The 23,190-nt window shown below is 35.7% G+C and overlaps 1 protein-coding gene across 1 annotated transcript in view; it reads left to right on the top strand.

Annotated features, from left to right (window-relative positions):
- The window catches only part of CEP295 (centrosomal protein 295), a 43,853-nt gene that overhangs the window by 7,708 nt on the left and 12,955 nt on the right, over window positions 1-23,190 (top strand). Inside the window, 12 exon segments of the mRNA XM_090265856.1 lie at window positions 1,433-1,528; window positions 6,498-6,638; window positions 8,965-9,148; window positions 9,365-9,532; window positions 11,697-11,936; window positions 14,064-14,156; window positions 14,306-14,409; window positions 16,154-16,291; window positions 16,711-16,808; window positions 17,074-20,095; window positions 21,203-21,350; window positions 21,509-21,652. Of these exon segments, the coding sequence (XP_090121982.1) occupies window positions 1,433-1,528; window positions 6,498-6,638; window positions 8,965-9,148; window positions 9,365-9,532; window positions 11,697-11,936; window positions 14,064-14,156; window positions 14,306-14,409; window positions 16,154-16,291; window positions 16,711-16,808; window positions 17,074-20,095; window positions 21,203-21,350; window positions 21,509-21,652 (4,576 nt within the window).

Here is a 23,190-nt window from a genome sequence, read left to right as displayed (position 1 = left end):
TTATTAAGTGAAGTAGAAATTAATTTTAAAAGGCATTGATTCTCTTGTTCATGTTAGCTTTTTGTGGTTATTGAGATGGCCTGGCCATTTGGATGATTATCAAAATTACATAATTATTTTTATCTTAAGAGTTAAATAGAAAAGACAAAACCTATACAAATACAGGGACATCCTATTTAATTGTTTATTCAGGTATATTTTATGTATGTATGATCAACATAAGTACCCAATATTCACCTCTTAAGCCTTTCATGTTGTGAGCCTTCCTGCTTCTGTGCTGAGCCATCTGCTATGTGACATTTGACCCCACCAAGATTCAACTGGAAGTCAGATTTCAGTCACTACCTCCATACCATGTTAAAAGGCAAGCAGTATTTTATCCATGATGCCTTGATTTATCTTTGTCATAATTTCTAATGTTCCTAACAAACCAAAGTCAAAAATTTACAAAAAGCCAGAAAAACTCTCTGTATGATTTGACAAATGTGAATTACATGTTGGATGTGTACTATCCCCCCTCAACTTTTTATTATGAAAATTTTCAAAATACAGAGAAATTAGAAGAGTGCAGTGAATAGCTATTTGCATTGTGTATAGATTTCAGATAGTTGTGTATATATGTATACATTTGAATGTAAATTGGAGAGATGACATTTCACCCTAAATACTTCTGCATGCTTCTTGTAAGAATAAGGATATTCTCTTATGCAGCCACAATAATATCTTTTTCAAATTAACATTAGTTTCTTAAATCCATTTCATATGTAGTCTGTAATCAGAATTCTCCAATTGCCCCTAAATTGTCTTACAGCTTTTTTTTTTTTTAACCAGGATCTAAGTCAGGGTTCACATATTGCTTCTGCTTGTTTGTCTCTTTGGTCTCTTAATGTAGAACATCACCTCCCCCAACCCTAGCCAAGTCTTTTATTTCGGACTTTTTGAAGGGACTAGTTTGAAGAGACTAGAGCTTCTTGTATTCTCTATTTGTCTGGTTTGGTTATGGTGGTGACTATGAGAGATAGCCATCTTAAAGGCATATTTTTCTCTTTCCAATTACTGAGTAATCTGAGAGATGATACTTTGGCACCAGATAGGTATCTCATCCTTCTACATTTATTCATTGGCCTACATCTGTTTGAAAAAAGAAGAGAACTTTTTCCTATCAGTGGGCATGAACCACCATAAACAAATGATCAAACTTAGAATCAGTAAGAGTGGAACAGTTTATTATGTGCTTCCTGATGTGATGCATTAAACTATACAGCATTTAGATTTTAAACCTAAATTTCTGGGGACATGATCCCATGTGAAAAAAATGAATAAGGCTAATTGATGAAAATACACAATTATTATTTTTTGTATTGGATCCAGTTTTAAGTGAAAGTTAATGCTTTTAATCTTAACAATCTATTTTCTATGTTCTATTTTTCAGAACATTGAAGTAGAGAGAATTTCTAATGTGAAAACCAGTAGTTCTACCTACCATCATCTTTCTACTTTTGTGAATAGAGAGATAGACACAAAACAGGTGATTGACTTAATGTTTGTCCATTATTATTTCTCTGTTCATTGATTGAGTTATGTCTTAGTTCTATGTGTGTTGTTCCCAGATGTCAAAATTTGAACAACTCTACTAACTATCATAAGAGTAATAACAATTTTGAAATCTTTCAAAAATGCTTTGAATTATGTCATGTTTAATGTGAAGTTTAATACGAATGGAAGGAGTTGCTTATTTGGATAGTTATGTTTTAAAATAGCAAATTTTAAAACTTTTTTTTATCAAAAAAATAATACATGCTCTGAAAATTTTACAATTATATGCACAAGCATAAACTATAGGAAAAATACCTCTGATTCTATCACCAAAGGGAAATGTGGTTAATTACATTAATGAATTCATTATAGTCTATATATAAACATATATACACTTTTCAAGATATATTTAGCAAGTACTTAATATTTCATTATTGAATTCACTTAACCATTTTCCTATTGTCCCATTTCTTCTGTAAATAATGCAAACATAATAAATAATATTGTACATTTTTGTCTATAAATCTGATTGTATGTTTAGAATACATTCCTAGAAGAGAATTTATTGGTTCCAAACTATATAACATTAGATACAGCTACTTGATATAGGTCATTAAATTGCCTTTAAAAAGCATCAGCAATTAAAGAGAATGGCCTCCGAGGGCGGCCGCAGAGTCTCCGAAGCTGCCCCAGGAACCGGAGCTGTCATACCCCCTCCTTTTCCACTCTCGTTGCGACCAATAAAGGCCGTTCATACCGGAAAAAAAATAAAAATAAAAAAATAAAGAGAATGGCCATCTTAGTACACCTTGTCTGTATGGAATATCATGGTTTAAAACTTTTTGCCAGTCTTAAGAATGACAAGTGGTATCTTCTTGTTATTGTTAATTGTTATATCTTTGTAACAGTGGGTTTTAATTTTTTTTTCATGTCAGATATATTTGGGTACTAGGAAAATAAACGTTCTCATCTACAGTTTGGAATGCAACAAATACACATTTTGCTTGACTGCTTTATAGCAAGTGTTAAAATCAATATTTAGTCAAGACCTAAAATGAGTATCATCATAGAATTCTAAAAAATAAGAATAAATCTTGAGATTTGTTTAAAATTATAAATATCGTCACAACTTTAATGTTATTATAATATAGGGGCAATAACTTCAGTCCATTGCTAATTTGCTCTTGTGGTTACTATACTGCACTTTTCCAGTTTTAAATAGATGTTTCCTCTGAATTAAGATTGATGAAGAAAGACTTTTTTTGGGAGGGTAGGAGGCTAGCTTTAGTATAGGATACCGCTGATAGTGTTAGAGTAAGTTACTAAACTTTTCCTCTGATAGTAACTAAAAATCATACCTCCTCTTTACTTTCCAGACTTGAAGATTGGATTAGCAGTCATAATGCAGTTTTATAAAAGCAGTCCCACAAATTAAAACATTCTAATATATTTTTTATTTGGTTTTTCACACTGTCACTTAGGAAAACTAAGGGTTTAAAATATCACAGGGGAACAATGTGCTTGGTTTTCACAATAACAGAATTATTCCTGAGTTGTTATCTGCATCTAAGCTTATGTCACATTCACAGTAATTTAGCATCTTTCCTGGAATGGAAAGATAGGATCTTTACAGCAGGTATCCTGTAAATTATACTTGCACTCTTTGCATATATTTTTGGTTATTTCTTCATCAGCTTTTTGCAGATAAACTACTTTCATTTGTTCAGTCAGCCTTTGTAACATTGTAAGGGCTCCTGTTATGTATTGTTTGAATATCCTCCTTAGTTCTGCAATCTCTCATGTGCCATAAAATTTGTCATTGGCTGAAGAATGACGGAAGTGGCCTGCTGTATTCCTGCTAAAGCCAGTAATTCTCTAATTATGTTTTGCCACATTAATTTTTTATACACACAACTACACCAAACATCATATACTTGAAATTCCTAAATTACTCATGGCCTTCATCATGCTTTTTCCTTTGCCAATGACAGTTGCATAGTTTAAAAATGGATTTTTCATTTTAGAAATACTTTTTCAATCAAAGCCATTATATTGGTTGCTGTGAGACCCAGGAGTGTCTGCAGATAAGTAAAGCAGGAAAGTTAAATTTAATAATTAAACAATTTCTATCCAAAAGTCTGTACAAGATAAATATTATTTATTATTTTGTGCACTGCAGATTACAATTCATGAAAAAGCTTTTTAGAAACATGTTTTCGCAAAAGAATTTTTGCTTGGGATTCATAGTTCTTGCAAATTTTACATAACTTTTGAGTTCAACTACTGAAAATGGAAGCTAACAATTATTTCAACCAGATTTTTAAAAAATTTTTAATTGCATTGATATAAATCTGTAAAGGGTTTTCTTCCTAAAGCATTCTTGTAAAATCTTGTTTTGAGTTTGAGCAGTAAGAAGAAAATTTAGGGAACCAAATTTTCCTCTATTTTCTTTATATCCTTTATATTCCTCATTGTGTCCGGACTTAATCATGAGTGTTGTTTATTTTAAAGTTTTTCATTCCCTTAAAATTTTGCTTTACCAAAATTGACATTCTGCTTTTAATTTACCCTTAACTGGTGTGAAGAATTCCCAAACAACTTTAAAAGAAAAAATAATTTATGGCCTAAGTGGAATGAAATATTGTTCCTAAAGGTTATTGTTTAATGTTATGCATGTTAATGCACTAAATAATTTTATGGAGATTATAATTTTGATATAATTAAATCTTTGTTGTTTTGTCTGGCATATTTAGATTTGCATAAACATTAATTGGCTCAAAAATGGTATATTTTTCATAAAGTTGTTTGGACAGTACACTCTTAATATAGTAACATCAGTCTCTACCTGTTTATTTCACTATTTGAGAGTTTTAAATAATTTTACATTATACTTAATAGCTTTCATTGTTGTCATTAATTACTGTTTCAACTGACCAATAGAATTTTCACATATAAAACACATGAGAAAATTATTACTTAATTTTGAATGTTTACTTGAAAATGAATGTTCAGATATAGTCAGGTCATGTGCCTCTCTCCCTCTTAGCATTACTATTGTTATGTTAATGAATATGGTGGCTAACTGTACAATCACATAATCATTGGTTATGTACAACTTCTAGGAAGCCAGAAATTATATTAAAGTAGGGGTTTTGGTGATTTTCCAAGCAGCAGATGTTGGCTGAAAATCAAAGACAAATCTCAGTGCTTCCCTAAATGACTTACGTGACCGTTGATGTTTGTGGTTTCTTTACTGCTAGCTTTGTGGGTGTTTACCTTTCAATATTAGTTGTTTTAGTGGGATTTCTTTACTTAACAAAAAATGATGGAGGAATTCATTTGAGTGAGTATAGTGTAGTGATTTTCAACCTTTTTCATCTCGTAGCACATACAAGGGGGTACCCCAAAAAACTGGGAATTTATTTATAAAAAATGTTTTATTCTTAAATGTTTAAACTTTAGTCACCTCCAGAGTACTCTCCATTTGATGCAATACTCCTATTGAGACATTTTTTTCCCACTGTTCAAAACAGTTTTTGAATGTGTCAGTTTTGTTTTAGTGCTCCTGTTGTTTTTTGTTTCATCTCTTCCACATTGGCAAAACATTTCCCTTTGAGGATTTTTTTCATCTAGGGAAACACACAAAAAAGTCGCTCAGGGTGAGATTGGGTGAATAGGGAGGGTGGGGCATGGGTGTTATGTTGTTTTTGGTCAAAAACTGTTAAATACTCAGCACCATGTGAGCAGGGTTACCTGTAAATCACCCATCATGAAATGAACAAAGAATCTTCAAAAAAAACTTAATGAAGCCGAATGCGGCCTTTCACAGCAATGCCAGAGGGTACACTGATGCAGATGGGTTCCTGGAACACTCACCTAGCGGGGGAAGCCTATACTACAAGGTGCCTGCCCTCCAGAAGATAATTCCATTTGGGGGGGTTCCCCCCTCTTATAAACTAATTACTAAAATTTTGTGGTACACCAAAAAATATATTTTTTGCCAATCTCACAAAAATATAGCTATAATTTTGATTCACTCATGCCAGATGGCTATTGGTGTATTGGCTGTTGTCATTTTTTATCTGACAATCTAAGGGAAAATAGGTCAGTGCCCCGACTAAATAGTCAGATATTGCCTGTTTTAAAAATTCTTGTGGTACAGTTAAAAATCACTGGTATAATTCCACTGCTAGGATTATACCCGAAAAATCCTGAAACCCTAATTCAAGAGAACTTATGCACCCCTATGTTCATAGCAGCCCTGTTTACAATAGCTAAGTGCTGGAAACAGCCTAGGTGCCCGTCTGTGGATGAGTGGATCAAAAAACTGTGGTACATCTACACAATGGAATACTATGCAGCAGAAAGAAAGAAGGAACCCCTGCCATTTGCGACAACATGGATGGAATTAGAGAGAATTATGCTTAGTGAAATAAGCCAGGCAAAGAAAGCAAAATACCATATGACATCACCCAGTATAGGAAACTAAAGAGCAACACAAACAAACGAACTAAATAGGCAAAGACTAGAATAGTAGTCAGTAGGGGGGACGGGGGGAGGGAGAGAAGGGAGATAAGTAAGGGAAGGGTCTAGTCAAGGAACGTGTATAAATGACTCATGGACATGGACAATGGGGAGGGATATGATTGTGGGAGAAGGGATGGGCTGGGAGGGGGGAGCAATGGGGGAAAAATGGGACAACTGTAATTGAATAACAAAAAATAAAATTTAAAAAAAATCACTGGTATAGTGTAATCTGGTTTGAAATGAACAACTTTGTAAAACTTTAGCAATTTAATCTTTTTCATACATACCTTCTGTTGATAATTGTGGGCATTTAAAAATATAACACTTATCATTTAATTTTATATAAGTAGAAAAACATTATTTTAAAGGGTTTTTTTGTTATCTCTTTATTTTATATTTTTAAATTGCCTAAAATATTATTGATTGACTGCTAGCCAGATCCTCATTTGGCTGCTGAAGAAGAAGCTAAAAGACTGGAAGAAGTACAAAAACAAGTGGCAAAAGAGAGAATGGAACAGAGTGAAAAGGCACATGTGCGGGGTTTCCAAGCAATGAGGAGGATCCACTTGGCTCAGGTAAGAATTAAATTCTGGCCGTGACCACTGCTGACACACTTAGAGCATTGCAGAACTGACTAGGGAATGGGCTCAGAGGAAGGAGCTATGAAGACTGTGAAAATAGTCTCTGAGGCATATGACTTCAAATTTCCCAACTTACTCGTATCTCTTATTTCAAATGGGTGAAGCTATTCTTACTTACATTGCTCTTCTAAAATTTTTACTAATGATGGATTTATTAAAAGTTAAGTATTTTAATCAGTTCAAAAACAGCCTGGGAAGAAATCACTTTTCTAATTATTTGAATTGCATTTGTGCTCTGTATATTTTAGGATTCAATTCAGTAAATATTTATTGAGCCAAAGCACATGTAGGCTTCGTAGTGTGTTGATCCAAAGGTGGAGTCATGCTCCTTGCTGTCAAGGAGGAGCTTGAAAATGACTGTTGCAGACCTGCAAACTATGTAATGAAAACTGGCTTAACAGTTTTATCTCCACTTTGGTCATGCCTATTCAATGAGTGTTTATTCCTGAAACAGCATAAAAAATGATTCATCTTTTTTAGAAATCTGATTTTATGTTCTGAATTTGACTCATGCATTTGTATGTTTTAAATGCTCACATGAGGAAATTTTTAAGTGCTTCTGTGGGAATTAAATACTTGTCTTTTTAAAATTAAATTTATTGGTAAAATACTCTTATTAAAGTTAATTTGTATAGTTTGAACTGAATTATGACCTTCTCCCTTAAATTTTAGCTTTTACAAACTGAGAGTAAATTATAACTAAAATAACTATTTGAATTATTATCAGTAACTCTCATCTAAGACTTAAACCTATAGAAAAAAAATGTGAGAACATTGTAAACTGAGCACTTCTCCACAAATCAGTAGTATCTAGTGGTGAAGTAGGTGGACTCCATAGACAGCCTGGATTTTTGTCCCTTCTCTCCTTAGCTGTTTGATCTCAGGCAGGTTACCTAACCTCTCTGAGTTCTATTTCATCATCTGTTTTGTGAGGATTGAATGAGTTTAATAAAGCCCCTGGAACTATGCCTGCAATTTCATTAGTTCACAGTAAATGTCATTGGCGGTGGCAGTTGTTATTATAAATAGTCAAGTAGAAAAATATGCCCAGCTTTCAGTGAGCCAGAAATAGTATACTTATTCAAGTAACTTTGAAGTTAATTTAATGAGATGATTTGAAACAATATAAACAAAATGAATTTGTCCATAATTTGATTCTTTTTCAGGGCATGGCAAAAATATTCATCTCCAAATGATAAAATATTTAAAACTTTGCGTAAGACTAAGTGGTGTGTGTATGTTATCACTTGATAGTTTGTTACACAGGCTGTCCACCTTTTTGTAGACTTGGTGTCTCTTGTACAAAAATGTCATCACAGCTGTGCAATCTCATTGCTGTCAGAGCATTTCCTTTCCCCTGCCTGAACCTTCTACTGTAGATCCCATTTTGCTCTGGGTGCTTATTTCCTGCCAGTGTTTGGCCTCTACTTGCCTGTTCTGCTTTGTATTTTTCCCTTGAATACCTTTGCCCTCTATGTCCTATCTATAAGGAACAGCGTACGTTCTCTGAATACCGTGCGCCTGCATTCCCATACTTTTGTGCTGTAGTTGTTATTTCTTTCTTATACTCCTTCTCCTTCCTTATACTCCTTCTCCTTTCCCGACTTTTATCTTGCTAAATCCTCATCCCAAAGAATCAGGTCTTCTCTTATGCCGCCTCTGTATCCTCCACCACCAGAATTCTGTTAGGTAACCTCACTGAAACTCTTGCCTAACTTCCAAATTAGTCAGACTCTTTATGTTTAAAGAGATACATATAGATCCGCATTAATCATGGTGACTCCTAAGATTCTGAAGTAATAAGTATCATCTATTAGACCACAGTCACTCTGGGTCTTGGTGCTTACCTGAGGCTGGTATATGCTGCTCTCTTCATGGAGAACTGGTGCAGAGCAGGAGCCATGGCAACTTACATAGAACTTAACATCATGACTGTCCTGAGAAAGGAGAACTGTAACTTTTGAAGCTCGTGGTATAATCAGTACCGCCCACCATCATAGCATATAATACTTAATAATAGAATACTAATTCCCTCTTTGTTGGTTTTTAGGTTAGGGGTGAGATTATATCTCTAGCATCAAAAATGGTTTCTGACATTTAGTAAATATTTTTTGAATGAATAAATTAATGTTTTTGTGTCACAACAAATGGTAGAGGATGGAAGGGAACCCCAGGCCCTGTTTCCTTTTCTCTCACTCTTAATGTTACTGTCCAAAGGTTGTGACTTGGCTGTGGTTAATTAATTCTCTTTATTCTGAAGAATCAAGAGAAACTAATGAAAGAACTAGAACAGCTGCAACAAGAGGACATGGCGCGTAGGAGACGCATTGTAGCACGGATGCCATCACGGCTAGTGGAACTTCCCTACAAGCGCAGTGAAACGAAAGAAGACTGGCAAAGAGAGCTAGAATTTGCCTTTGAGGACATGTACAATGCAGACAGGAGTAAGACATTTTCAGTAAACTTTCAGTGAGGCTTTTAAATATTTTGGTGGGAAAATACATTGTATTAATGAAGCAGTTTTTGTTTTGAAATGAGTTGTCCATTTGAAAGAGGACCTCATATTTTAGACTTAGAAACTACAATGGCCTTTAAATTTTTATGCTCAAGTTCCTTGTAGTAATTTTGGAATGGAAACATGTCTATATTTCTTTCTTGAGAGGTGAAAGGAAGCCTGATTTTGCACCTTGAACCAGAGCCTTTGCCCACTGTGACTGATCAGATCCAAGATGAAGAACTGGACCTTTCATTGGAACAAGAAAATCTGGGTGAAACTGAAAACCCCCCAGTGACAGAAGCTGAGATGATATCTTCTAGTGAAGCAGACGGTAAAAACTTCTTCAGAATTGAATATTACAGTGTTTCATAGAACAAAATGCTAATTGTTCACCAATAGTTAGAAAAGTTAGGTCTGATTTAAGTACAAACAGTGACTAATGCTAATAGGCGTGACAGAAGGAGGAAAGAGTATTTTTACAGATTTCTGTTATTAAATATCCTTTTCATACACATAGGAGGAAAGTTCTTTTATTCATACGTACATGTAGTCTGAAGATTTTTAGGTTATTTGGTGTAGATGCTTAATTCTAAATCCATTTGAAAGGTCCGTATTGTTTTAGACCTTCATCAAAGCACTTAAGACATCCTACTGTGTTAGCTATGGCTAGGCACTTCATGTGTGATGATGAATAGCACACATTTAGGTCTTTCTTCCACACTTCATCTCTAGCCTTGCCATTCTCAATGTTTTTACTGGGCTGTTACACAGGTACTTAAAACTCAACATCTTAGCAGTAAATTGATTGTCTTTTGCCTCTTGAAACTTTGTCTACCTACCGTCTTCATCCTTAGTAAGTGATACCAGTCTGCCGTTAACCATGCAGACCATTGAGTCACCTCTAACACCTCCTTCTCTTTTACCCTACATCTTCTTAGAGACCAAGTCTTCTTCATTTTGAGCTCTTTTTACCCCCATACCTACTTGTATGGCCTTGGTTCAAAATCACTTAGGCTTTCTTGCCATTTCCACTCTGTGGGTCTCCTATTGGACTCTGTTTGGGAGGGCTCTAGGATTTATCCCTGCCCTTAGGCCCACATTGTTGTCCAAAGTGTAAAGGTTGTTGTGGTTTAGCATAAACTTCAGAAGATGGTTTCAGGGCTCCCTTCCCTTGAAGAATTCCTACTTAAGCTTCATTTCTGGCCTCTGTAGAATCTTACTTTCTTGCCAGATCAGTAGAGCCTTTAAGAAGATACTTTATTGTTTCATCCAGCTCTTTTAGTTTTTTTCATTGAGAGTATCATTCAGATCCCTAGTTTGTTAGAGTTGCAAGTCTTGCCTTATCTAAAGGGACAGTCACGCTTCAGCTGCTGCTGATTCCATTTGGGATTCCTGGCTTGGTGTTGCCACCTCTTGATTTTTCAAAAGAGCCTAGAAATATAGTTATCAGTTAATTTATTTTTTAAAAATTGGTGAGTTACAGACTAATGGTGAATGAAAGAAGCCAGGCAGAAAAGAACACCTAAGTATAATTCCATATTTATATGAAGTTAAAGGAAAAAACAGTCAAAACTCATTTGGTCTCACAGACTAGTGGTTACCTTCGGGGGTATAGTGACTGGAAGGGCATGAAGGAGTTTTCTAGGTGCTGGAAATGTTTTACATAATGATCTGGATGGTGTTACATTGATTTCGTAAAATTCACTGAGCTGTACACTTAGGTTTTGTGCACTTTATTGTTTGTAAGTTGTAACTCAGAAAGTTTAAAGAAAAATATGGGTCAGACAAAACTAGTCTGCCAATTTTCGACCTCTCTAGATTTCTTAAATTTTATTCCTTAAGTCAGAGAACTGGGTATTTGAAACAGTTTTGTCCCCTTAGAGAATAGTTAGTACTGTACTCTATTTGGGCATTGTACTATTAGCTCATATGGAAGGATGTTTTGAGGAAACAACTAAGAATTTTAAACTAAAGGGATGTCTTTATGATGATAAAAGGGAGAGATTTTCCCAGATAGCACCGGGAATAATTTGGGAGCACTTGATTTGCTTTTAAGGTTATAACTAATAATGTTTTTCCCTGTAGTGTACTAAGTGCAGAGCCATAATTGGGACCCTTCTCTAGCAAAGATTATAGAACTTTACGGTACATATTTTCAAAGTTAATCTGCTCACAGGTTCAGAGGTTTACATTCTGTCATCATTTAACAAGCAGAATAAATATGTTCCTGATACGCCTTTAAGCTTGAAATTTGTGTTGAATGCATATTGTTGGGAAATAGTTTAATTCTGTTGTCTTTATTTAAATTGTAGTTAAAAAAAATTACTGCGATTGGGATTGGATAGCATTGTACATACAGTTAAATTATAAATAATGAGGGGAATAAAGTTGTGTCTTTGTTTTAACTAGTAGTAGTAACTAAGTATAAAGATAGCATAATTTGCCAGGTATAGGTATATAATAGGTACTGAGTAAGTTTTTCTCTTTTCTTTTAGTTCCCTTGACAATGAAGACCCAGCAGCTCCCTTCAAAAATTCTTTTTAAAAAATTATTAAATAAGATCCGAAACCAAAAGTCTCTCTGGACAATTAAATCCATGTCTGAGGATGAAAGTGAAATGATCACAACTGTTAGCAAAACTGAGAGTAAAGCAGAAACTGAGAGTAAAGCACCAACATTTGAATCAGGAACAACTACTGTCGAAGAGGGAACATTATCCTCTGAGCAGGAACATGGTGGGTCTGTTTATGTCTCATTTTGTAGTCCAGAAACCCTTTCTGAGTTACTTAAAAATATGCTCATTTCTGAAAATCAAAGAATAGGTGTCAAAAGCAAGAAATATTCTAGAGCCTATAATGCTGCTACTTAAAGACAATAAATGTTAAAAAACAAAACAAAACAAAACTTTATTGATTGTCCCTCCTGAGCACTTCTATTAAAACGTACATCATCAGCTCATATCATTCCTCTGGGGGAAAGCCCTCCAACAACTGCCCATTTCACTCAGTAAAAACTGAAGTGCTAACAGTGATGTGAAAGCCTTATGTGATCTGTGCATAGGCACATCCCTCCCTCATCATTTCTCTCTCTCTCTAAGTGCTTTTTCTACACCTCCCCAACATAGGCACTGACTTTCTCGGTGTTCCTCAGACACAGCCAACATGACTCCCATAGCCTTTGCAGTTGCTGGTCTCTTTGGCTGGAGTGGAGTGCTCTTGGATATTTTAGTGACTCAGTCTCTCACTTCCGTCAGATGTTGGCTCAGCTGTCGCTTTCTCAGTAAGGTTTTCTCTTACCACTCTATATAGTGGCAAGCTTCTACCCCTCCCCGCACCCCTACTCTTTACTCCATCCCCTTTACCCCATCCCCTTTACCCTGCTTTTTCTCCATCTCTCTCATAAACATCTGATAGACCATAAATTTACTTTTTTGTGTATTTGCTCCTTACCTTGACAGAATATAATTTTCAAGAGGCTAGAAACTTGATTTTGTTCATATATATATCCCAGAGCCTAGACTAGTGCCTTATACCTGAAAGGGGTTCAGTTAATATTTGTTTAGTTAATTGAGTAGCTTAAAGCAAGAGAGGTAAGTTTGGAAGTCAGACGTATCTATGATAATTAAAGTCATGGCTCTGGAAGAACTCTTTGGGGAAAGAATTCAGTGAGAAGAGAGAGGGCTTATAAGACCCCCTGAGGGACTCCAGCATTTAGAAGATGGCTGGAGAAGGGGCGAACAGCAATGGCAGGAAAAAGTTGCAATAAAAGGGGGCTCTTTCATCTTCACTTCACAACCAGGTTATTTTGGAAAAGGCCTTGTACGCGTAGGCTTTCTCTAGCCTCATCTTGTTTCATTCTCCCCCTTGTTTAACTGCACCCATGTATATTGGGCCTCTTTTAGTTCCTTTAATGAGCCAAGTTTTTATCCTCATTAGTACCTCTTTGTATGGTGAGTCTTCTTTATCTTTCAGGTGTCTGCTTGCTATCAGTTCCTAAGAGAAATCTCACCTCAGCCCTAGTCTAATTCAGATTTCTCTGTAATATTCTATTGTGAAAACCTTGATTTCTTTTATATAGTACTTATAGTCTCTAATTTTATATATTTTTCTACAATAATTATATAATGTCTCTGTCCCCACTCACCCTGTGAAACCTTGTGGCCATTTCTCGTTTACCACAGTGTCCCCAACATGCAGCACAGAAGTAGATGCTGAATGAATGCTTGATGCAGAGTTTCTGGCTACCCTGACTGTGATTGCTTAACTTTCTTCTCTGCTGTGGTTTCATAAGTAGTAACAGTTGTAATAACTAAATATGTCAAAGATAAATTTAAATTTCTTTAGCTTCTCTTTACACTTTGGTGCCTTGCTTCTTCTCCTTTTATGCTTTTCCAAAAGCTGTCAGCGTGCATTCTTAATGCTTCTATTTTATGTTTGCCTTTTTGGTTATAATTTTAGTCTTCCATCTGTCTCCTTATATTAGGCTCAGGTTTCATATATAAAATATATGGTCATCTGGAAGGTGACTGGATCTTAAATAAGACATTCAGGTGGACCAAGATTGAATTGTTAATCTGAATGCAGATTTTTGTTACTTTGTTCAGATTTAAGCTTAATCCAGGGAGTGCTATGCGTAATTTGAAATTTGGATCAACATGAGAAAAAAATTATATCAATATGTAACAAGAACAAGACATAAAATACTAATTATTCCATTGTTATTTACATTAATAGCCATTGAAAAAAGAGTCACTGGGAGCGACGCTGGAACTTTTGGGAAAATTTGTCAGTGTCGCTCACAGCAACGTTGGCACTCAAAGGGTTAATAGTGGTAATATGTTCATAATAATGTGTCTGTTACAGTTATTGAAAGTGATACACTAACAGTTGACTCTGGACCACTTACTAGTGAAGATCAACCGATTTTATGTGATGCAGACTCTAAAAAGGAACAAGGTATTTGTTTTTATTTATAGATTAAACTTGCTTGGCTCGTCAAGTCTTCTTCCTAATAAAATAACATGTAATGAATGGATAAAGAGCATCATAATGGTGTCAAAATTCTAAATTATTAAAACTAATTTTTATTTTGGGGATCCTCTTAGAAATAAATGAGACCGAACCTACCACAGCTGTATCTCAGAGTTCAGTACTACTCCATCCTCAAGAAGAAGCAGCCAGAATTAGAATGGCAGCAAGACAGAAACAGGTAATTTGAAATTTTTATTTTTAAAGGTTTTTTTCTTCCCCTGGGTACTATAATTTTGTTGGACCAGTGAAATTTGTCTTATTGCCTGGCTACATATAATACCATTTACCTAGACATACACATTCAGCTGATAGAAGACACTTCATCTTCACTTGTTCTACTCATCTGAGCCTTATGGCATTTTGCTTTGTATTTTATATTTTGTATATATCTTATCTTCCCTATAAAATTTATCAGTTTTTTAAGGTCGGGAGACATTTTTTAAAAATTCAACTTATTCTACATAGTTTCTGGTACAATACCTTATGCATAGTAAGTGCTCAATAAATATTTGTTGAATAAGTTAGTCCCTGTCATAATATTAGACACTCAGCCAAGCTTTATTTGAAAAATAGTATTTCAGAAGAAAAATTTAAATTCAACCACCCTAACTATAATTTCAGCCCCATATACTTTAGTATAAAAATTTTTTAATACAAATTACCTTGAAAGAGGCTGATTATTACTAAGCCAGTCAATTTATAGTTACAGTTTTTATAAAAATACAGCTAGGGAGTGCAAATTCTATGAGCCAGTATTGCTTCTCAGTTAAATGTTTTCTAATCAATATGCTAAAGCAGTATTGTCCAATAGAACTTTCTCTGGTAATGGAAATGTTCCATATCTGTGTTAGCTACATGGGCAGTTAAATATTTCAGTAGTTGAAATTTGACTAGTGTAATTGAGGAACTGAATTTTAAATTTAATTTAAATGAATTTACATAGTCACAGATAGCTAGTGACTTTTGTATTGATAATGCTTTTCTAGAGGTACTCCAGAATTGTAAATACAAAATTCAGTGGCTCCTAATAGGGAGAGTAAGGAAGATGAAGATAGGAACTCAGCTATAGCCTGATTAATTATTAATATTAACTATTGCCTGATTAGAAAAAGGTGAAGTTTCAGATTGAGACATGTTTTAATTTTGAAAACAAGATTATTTTTTATTATCTCTAATAAAAGTGGTCTTCCTAATAAACTGCACATACATTCATTTTTCTACTTATTCAGTAAATATTTATTATGTATTGCATATATATCAGGGGCTTGACTAGGTGCTGGATTTAGCAGGCAGCTAGTCCCTGTCCTCATGAAGCTTAGTCACTCTGACATACGCTCTAGTACTTGGATCTGTGTGTGTATGTTAATGTAATATTAGGGTTCAGGGGTCATCCCTGTGCCATTGTCTGACCATCTGTTTCATGCCTGACAGAAAAGATATGGAATTTTCTCATTGTATTACTTTTTGGCTTCTAGATTACTGCACCCCTTTATGGGTATGCCTAGAAAATCAAAGTGTTTGGGGAGGCCTTGACATTTAATTTCTTTGTCATTTTTACTGAGCACGTTGTAAAATTAATGAAACAAACACAGAATTTGGCCGAGCATTGTTTGCTACTTCTCTGAAGGTGGGTCTTCAGTGATCATCAAGGTTTCCCTGTGCTCCCAGGAAATAGAAATAGTTAATGTATTTAATTTTTTCCTTCTCTTTCTGCCTCTTTTTAAATTCTTTCCCTTTTTTTCCTTTCCCCCTCTTCCCATCTCTTCCTCCCTTTCCCACTCTGGCAGTGGCAATCACAGATCATCAAGGATAGTGGTTACTATTGATGATAATACCCATTTCTTTTCAATGTGATGCAGGCTATAAACTTTTTGTGTGTGTGAGTTTGTTGTTAATAGATCAGTAGTTTTTTTGTTCCTTAGATAATGGAAATAGAAGAGCAGAAGCAAAAGCAGTTGGAATTACTTGAACAAATTGAACAACAGAAGTTAAGATTAGAAGCTGATTGCTTCAGGGCTCAGCTGGAAGAAGAAAAAAGAAAAAAAACTCAACAGATTGGGGTAGGATGTCAGGAAATCTCATCCCTACATAGGTCATTGGAGGATAAGGAAATATAAGCAATCCTAGCATTCAGAAAAGTAAAATGCATTTCTAATTCTTATTTTATAATTTTTTTCTTCTAATTATATATACATATAAGTTTATACAAACCTAATGGCTTTTATCTTTTAGCTTCTAGAAGGTGCTGGTATATGTGACCATAATTTGTATATAATGGGTATGCTGAGCTCTTGGACTTGGTTGGCTATAAGAAGAAAATGGTAGATGATGTCATTTCTTAATAATGGAAATGCCAGTCTTTTTTATTAAAAAATAATAAAGCTATATGGAAGTTAATTATAGAACTTCAGTTCATATTAAATACTTTAGTGCCTGTTTCTAGATTTGCCTTTTAATCAGTAGTTTTGTCTTTTATTAGGTTGGTACTGCTCCAGCGTCATGCACCATAAGGGCTGATGAAGAAAGTCATAGGCAGATGATTCGTGACTATCAACATCAGCTTTTACAGCAAAACAGGTATTAGCCAGGGTACAATTCGTATGTTATAGTGTGTGGCTACATCTTCAGGATTTATTATTTACATGAAAATTTAATTGGGATTCCCTTAGAATTATGGCATATAGATTGCTCAAGTGCAATGTGAACATTGTTTCTTTTCCACCATGGTTCTAGCCAGTCCTAGATAGCTGTTGAATTTCATATATAGACAATTGAGAATATGGAGCATTTTTTTAACCAAAAAAAGAATAATATTTGTTTTGTTTTTATTTATTTTTGGTAGGTTTCATAGACAGTCTATTGAAACAGCCAGGAAACGATTACTCGAATATCAGACTATGTTAAAAGAAAAGTACCCATCCATGACAACTACATCATTAATATCTGATTCTATTACATCAGCCCCACCACAGAAATCTGAAAGACCCACTGTTACATCAGAACATTGGGATCAAGGTCAGAGACCCAAGCTGAGTCCTGTACAACTCATACAGATCCCCAGATTAGAACAAGATTATTTTCAAGTTCCAAGACAAAATCACTTTCCACAAAGACGGGTAGAAACGATAGAAACAGGTGTTTTAGCCAGGAAATCACAAGAACAGCCAAAGCAATTTTCACAGACTGAAACACAACAGAGAGACTATAAATCAATCCCTAAAGATTCGCATATACTTTCAAGGGCTTTATCACATGATAAGCCACTAATATTGCAGCATGGTAGTGAAGTAGCTGAAACTTTAGACTCCCAGCAGATGTTCTCAGAGAACAATGAAAGTACATCTTCTGAGCCAACTGAACCTCCTTCATTCCTGCCACTGGTAGCTGAGCATTCTTTTAGTTCTCTACCTGCTAAAGTTGAATCTGGAAAAATCAAAGAACCCTTTTCAACTATGAGCAAGAGTGCAGGTTCTGTAAGCCATTCTGTAATCAGCCAAATGAAGGATAAGTCTTTGCCATCCTCAGAGAACATCACAGCCCAGCAAGGTAACTTGAAGGCTCTCCAAGAGCAGTTAGACCTACAGAAGGAAGTTATTCGGTCCAGACAGGAAGCTCAGGAACAACTGCTTTTGGGCAAACAGAAAGAATTGGAAAGGCAAACCGGCATCTCTCTATTCCTTCCATTGGTACCTCTGGATTCCTCTGCTTCACTACCTTCTGCCAAAGCTGAGTCAGGGAGAATCCAAGAATCTTTTCTAACCAAGAATGATACTGCAGTTTCCTCAGGCTATCCTGGGGTTCCACAACTTCAGAATAGGCTTTTGAGTTTTTCACAGCCTGTATTATCACAGCAAGATAATTTTAAATTTCTTCAGGAACAGTTCAGTACTCAGAGGGACAGCCTTCAGGCCAGGCGGGAAGCCCAGGAAATATTACGTGTACATAAACAGGGTATGCTGGATACAGGAGTATGGTCAGAACAGACTGAGCCACCTTCTCTCCCATCTCGGGAAACTCAGCATACATTCACTTCATTAGTTTCTGCTAGTACACAGTCTGGAAAAATTCAGGAGCAGTATTCATCTAAGAGTGAAGAGGAACTTCTCCCAAGCCTGGCTGAAATCCCAAAACCTCAGGATGGCTCTTTGAGTTTCTTACAGCAATTCCTGCCTTTGCATGATAGTTTGAAGTTGCTCCAACAGCAGTTGACTGCACAGAGGAATGCTCTTCAGGCTAGGCACAAAGCCCAGGTAGAGTTACTTTTACATAGACAGAAGGATTTGAGGGACAGTAAGTCAGGACAGATGAGTTCTTCGTTCCCACCAATGGTTGCTCAACGTTCAGTTGCTTTGCAAGCTTCTGCTAAAACGGAGCCTTGGAGAATTCAGAACCTTTATTTATCTGAGAAGGGGAGTGCAGTTCCTTCAAGTCACTCGGTAATCCCAGCGTTTCAGGATGCGTCTCTCAGTTTTCAACTGCATAGCCTGCCACAGCAAGAAAATTTGACTACACTCCAAGAACAGTCACACATACAGAGGATAAGGGTTGGTGCTAAACAAGAAACTCAGGAATTTGTAGACAAACAAAGTGAATTAGAAAAAGGAATTTCTTCTGAACAAACTGACACCTCTTTATCCCTGTCCCAGGTAGCGGAATCTGAAAGATGCCAGGAATTTATGTCAAGTGACAGTGCAGGACCCTTAAACCATTCTAAGACCTCAGGATTTCAGGAAAGATTTCTGAGATTTTCACAAGACAATTTGGAGTACCACCAAGAAAGCCCAGACACAGAGAAGGTCCTTTATTTTGGCCAGAAAACCCAAGGAAATATATCCTCTGAACAAACTGGTTCCTCATTTGTACCCCAGGTAGGGCAGCTTTCATCATTACCTTCTGAATCTGGTACAACCCAAGACCGTCTTTCAACAGAGAGTGATGGTCAGATTCCTTCAAGCCGTTTTCAGATCCCACAATTGCAGGATAGGCTTTTGAGGTTATCAAAACTTATCCAACCTCAACAAGATAATTTGAAGGCACTTCAAGAACGGTTAGCTACACAAAGGGAAGCCATCATTCAGTCTAGACAAGAAGCCCAGAAAGAATTACATAAACAAAATGAGTGGGGGGAAGGAATATTTCCTGAGCAGGGTGGAACCTCTTCCTTCTTACCCCTAAGCGCACAACATTCATTTGCTTCGTTACCTCTTACTGAATCTGATAGACTCCAAGAACCTTGCGCAACTAAGAGGGATAATATAGCTTCCTCAAGTCATTCTGAGATACCAAGATTGCCTCATAGTCTTTCAGGTGTATCTCAGCCTGTTTTACCTCAACAAGTTCCATTGCCCAGACAAAATAAATCTGAGGAAAAGGTGTCTTCCGAGCATCATACTCAACCTCACCATCATGATTTCATGGTACTTCAGCAGCAGTTAGATATACAGAGGAAAGCCATTCAGTTTAGACAGGAAGTCCAAGAAGAATTGCTTTCCCAAAGACTAAGTAAATTAGAGAAACAGGTATCATCTGAGCAGGTTAACACCTCTTCATCCTTATCCAAGGTAGCACAGCCTGTTGTTGACTCCGAAAGACTCCAAAACTCTTTTCCAACCAGAAGTAACAGTGCTTCTCCCTCAAGTCATCCTGAGATCACCAGATCACAGGATAGACTTTTGAGTTTTTCACAGCCTATCTTAGCTCAGCAGGGTAACTTGGGACTTCAGAAGCAGATGGATGTACAAAAAGAAGTTCTGCATTATAGACAAAAAGCTCAAGAAGAGCCTCTAGTACAGAGACAAACAATGTTGAAGCAGCAGATACTGAAACATCAGGAGACTTTGAAGGATTTCTTTAAAGATGGTCAGGTATGTATTAAATGTGAATATATAAGAATTAAACAATGGAGTTAACCTGACTCAGACAAGCTAAATGTTTTATCTTAGGCCTAAATAATATAAGTTCTTAGTTATTGAGAATAAGCAGTTTGACCTTAACTGCTTTAATTTTCTACCTTAAACAATATGAAAATTAAAACATAAACACTGCCGAAAAAAATTTTTTTAAATAAAAAGAAAAAAACACACATAAACACTGCCTTGCATGGTATTTATGAGGTTAATAGTTACTTGAAGCACAACAAATTTTAGCCAGTAGTGTTATACAGCCAAATGCAAACCCTCTTTAAAAATGTAGATTGTCATTTGAAGTTTTGTATAAAGGGTTTTTAGCTGACCATAAAGAGATTAAATTGTAAGATAACTGGTTAGCAGAATTTCTCTTAAACAAATAGCAGACCTGTGCTTTCTGTATAGCACTTTGTTGACATTTTTGTGTGAATCAAAATCAGTACCCTCATTTTCCCTAAATGACGATATTAACACCTGTTGTAAAATTGGCATGATTTTAGTCCGATGGACAGCTGGACCTGTTGTGTGTCATTGAATTATTGAGAAGACTGGCATGGTTACTCAGGCATTCATAGTTTCTCTTTAGGGGAGATAAGAGTATATATTCTCCTAAGTATGCATGTGTCCATTTTACTTTGAAAGGCTATTTCCTAAATTTATGATTTAGCCTAAGTAGAATTCCATAAGTCTTTTGATGTTCTGAAGAAGCTTGAGTTGAGTTCATGAGAACTCGAGCTCTAGGGATTTACTGGTCATTTGAAGGAAAACTGTGAAAAGAAGGTGGAGGGATATACTCAGATAACGTCTCTTACTGAAATTACAATGAAGGCTAAGTTTTTAGGTTGAAGGCTGTGAGTCGTTATCCTTTCCAGTGGACATATAGCACTATTTCAATATTAGAAGCATTTCTCATTTTTTATCTGTGGATAAAGTTGTAATAGTATGATTGATAGAACCATTTATTTGGCTGAGGTTCTAATTTAAGAGTGAGATAAAAATCTAATGAATGCTTCATGATCTCTCATCCTTTGTCAACCCCACTCTCTCATCTGTGCACTGTTTCAGACAAGTAAGCCCACTCTTGAAAATGATTTAAAACCCCAGATGCTCAGAGAGTGGCTTCCTCATCTTCAAGCCCAAGCAAGAGATGATCATGAAAACATTAGACCTGCAGATAGCAGCAACTCTGCTGATAATCAGCTGCTTTCAGAAGGTAGTAGTACCAAGTAGAGTGGTAAGATATTTGGATTTTGTTGTAATTATTCCACTGATTATTCTTTGCTTTCATTTCCTGCAACTTCCTGGCTAAAGAGAAGTTTATAATATGTTAATAGATTTGTATTCTGCCTAATTTTATCATTGACTTGATAGGTGAACATCTGATCAAAGAGCTGGGTAAGAAAGCCTCAAAGCCTCCTGTAGCAAAAGTTAAATGTGGCTTGGACTTGAACCAACATGAACTTAGTGCTATACAAGAGGTAGAATCGCCAGCAAGTGGCAGACCTTCTATACTAGGTAAACAGATGGTTCGATAAAATGTGTTTTTTATAGTTTTCCAGTTCTACATTTTATTCAGGATGCTAATTTTTTGTTGTTGAAGAAACCTGGCTGTGGGTACTTGTGGAAAGAAAAAATGGTTTTTATAAATAGAATATAAAATTTGTACTTAAAGAATTGTGGCATGGGTAACTTTTTTCTTGTATATGGGGAAAACCAATGTACTATAGTAAAAAATTCTCTGGTATCTCATATTCTGACACTCCTTCCCTCTGCTTTCTTTCATGTCTGCCTTCTAAACCTGTTTCTTTAGCATATAACTCAGTTTTTCTCTTTTCCTTTATTGCTTTTCCACTTCAGTACCTTCATTGTTCTTCTCCTGTATCTTTTATAAATTAAGTATTATGCTTAAGATACTGGCTTTAAAGACAATTAGGTATATTTCTTCACTTTCTTTCTTCCTAGGTACAATTATCTAGATAAAGTCCTCCCTGAGATCCTTAGTAAATAGTCCTATTTGAATTTCATAATTATTTTTAGATTTCAGACTTACCAAATAGTTTTCTTGAGCAAATTTATCAAAGTAAATCCTCTTTAAGAGAGAAATTAGGTTTGTCATAGAAAGGTACATGAAGTATCATGTTAATATTAGTTATTTTGGTCTTCAGCTATAAAATACCGTATCTTTGTTTCTGGCTAAAAGGCTTAAAGAAGATAGAGGTTGAGAGTGATTCTTAAAAATCAGTCTCCTTTCTGCTTTCTTATGTTTTATGGAACTTGTAGAGAAATTATTTCATTTATTACTAGGCATTGGAAGTTTTTGTTTTTGTTTTTTACTCTATTTTGCTCTATTTGGCAAACCACTGCTTCAGGAATTGATTGATGCTTTCCCTAATTCTCAATGAACATTGGGAAAGTCTCACAATCAATTCCTATAATTTAATTCATGTTTCATATTTCATAATGTCTTCATGTCTAAAACGGAGTCTTATACTGTCCCCTCACCTCTGCCTCCTTATCCTTCAGCCTCCTTTTTCAGTGAATAGTACCCGGATGTAAGTTTTGATACTTCCCCTGCCTACCCCTCCAACACCCAATAAACCACCAGCCCTTCTCATTCCTGGCACCTGTCCCGTTCCCACTAGCATTCCTTTAATTCAGGCCATCATTTCTTTATGGAATGGTTCCTACATCTCCCAGGGTCTCCCTGGTTCCAGTCTAGCTTTAATTCATTTTCCCATGACAAGTATATTAACATTATACTTCCATGTACCTTTCTATTGACAAAGCTAATGTCTCTTTAAAAAAGGAGTTACTTTGATAAATTTGATCAAAAAACTATTTGGTAAGTCTGAAATCTAAAAATAATTATGAAATTCAAATAGGGCTGTATCTCCCTGTTTAAAACTTTTGTTGGTTTCTGTTCGATTTGAGGAGTAAGTCCCAATGAAGTCTCAGTCCCTGGCTTCACCTATCAGGCCTCTCGTGATCTTGCTCCTCCCTTCAGGGTCGGCTTAAGTGCCACTCGTCTGGGTAGACTTTCCCTGACCTGTCAA

Source organism: Furipterus horrens, unplaced genomic scaffold, assembly GCF_987537825.1.
Source record: "Furipterus horrens unplaced genomic scaffold, mFurHor1.1.pri manual_scaffold_2, whole genome shotgun sequence".
Classification (NCBI taxonomy): Eukaryota; Metazoa; Chordata; class Mammalia; order Chiroptera; family Furipteridae; genus Furipterus; species Furipterus horrens.
Note: the sequence above shows the minus strand (reverse complement) of the source record. Positions and strands in the feature narration are given on the sequence as shown.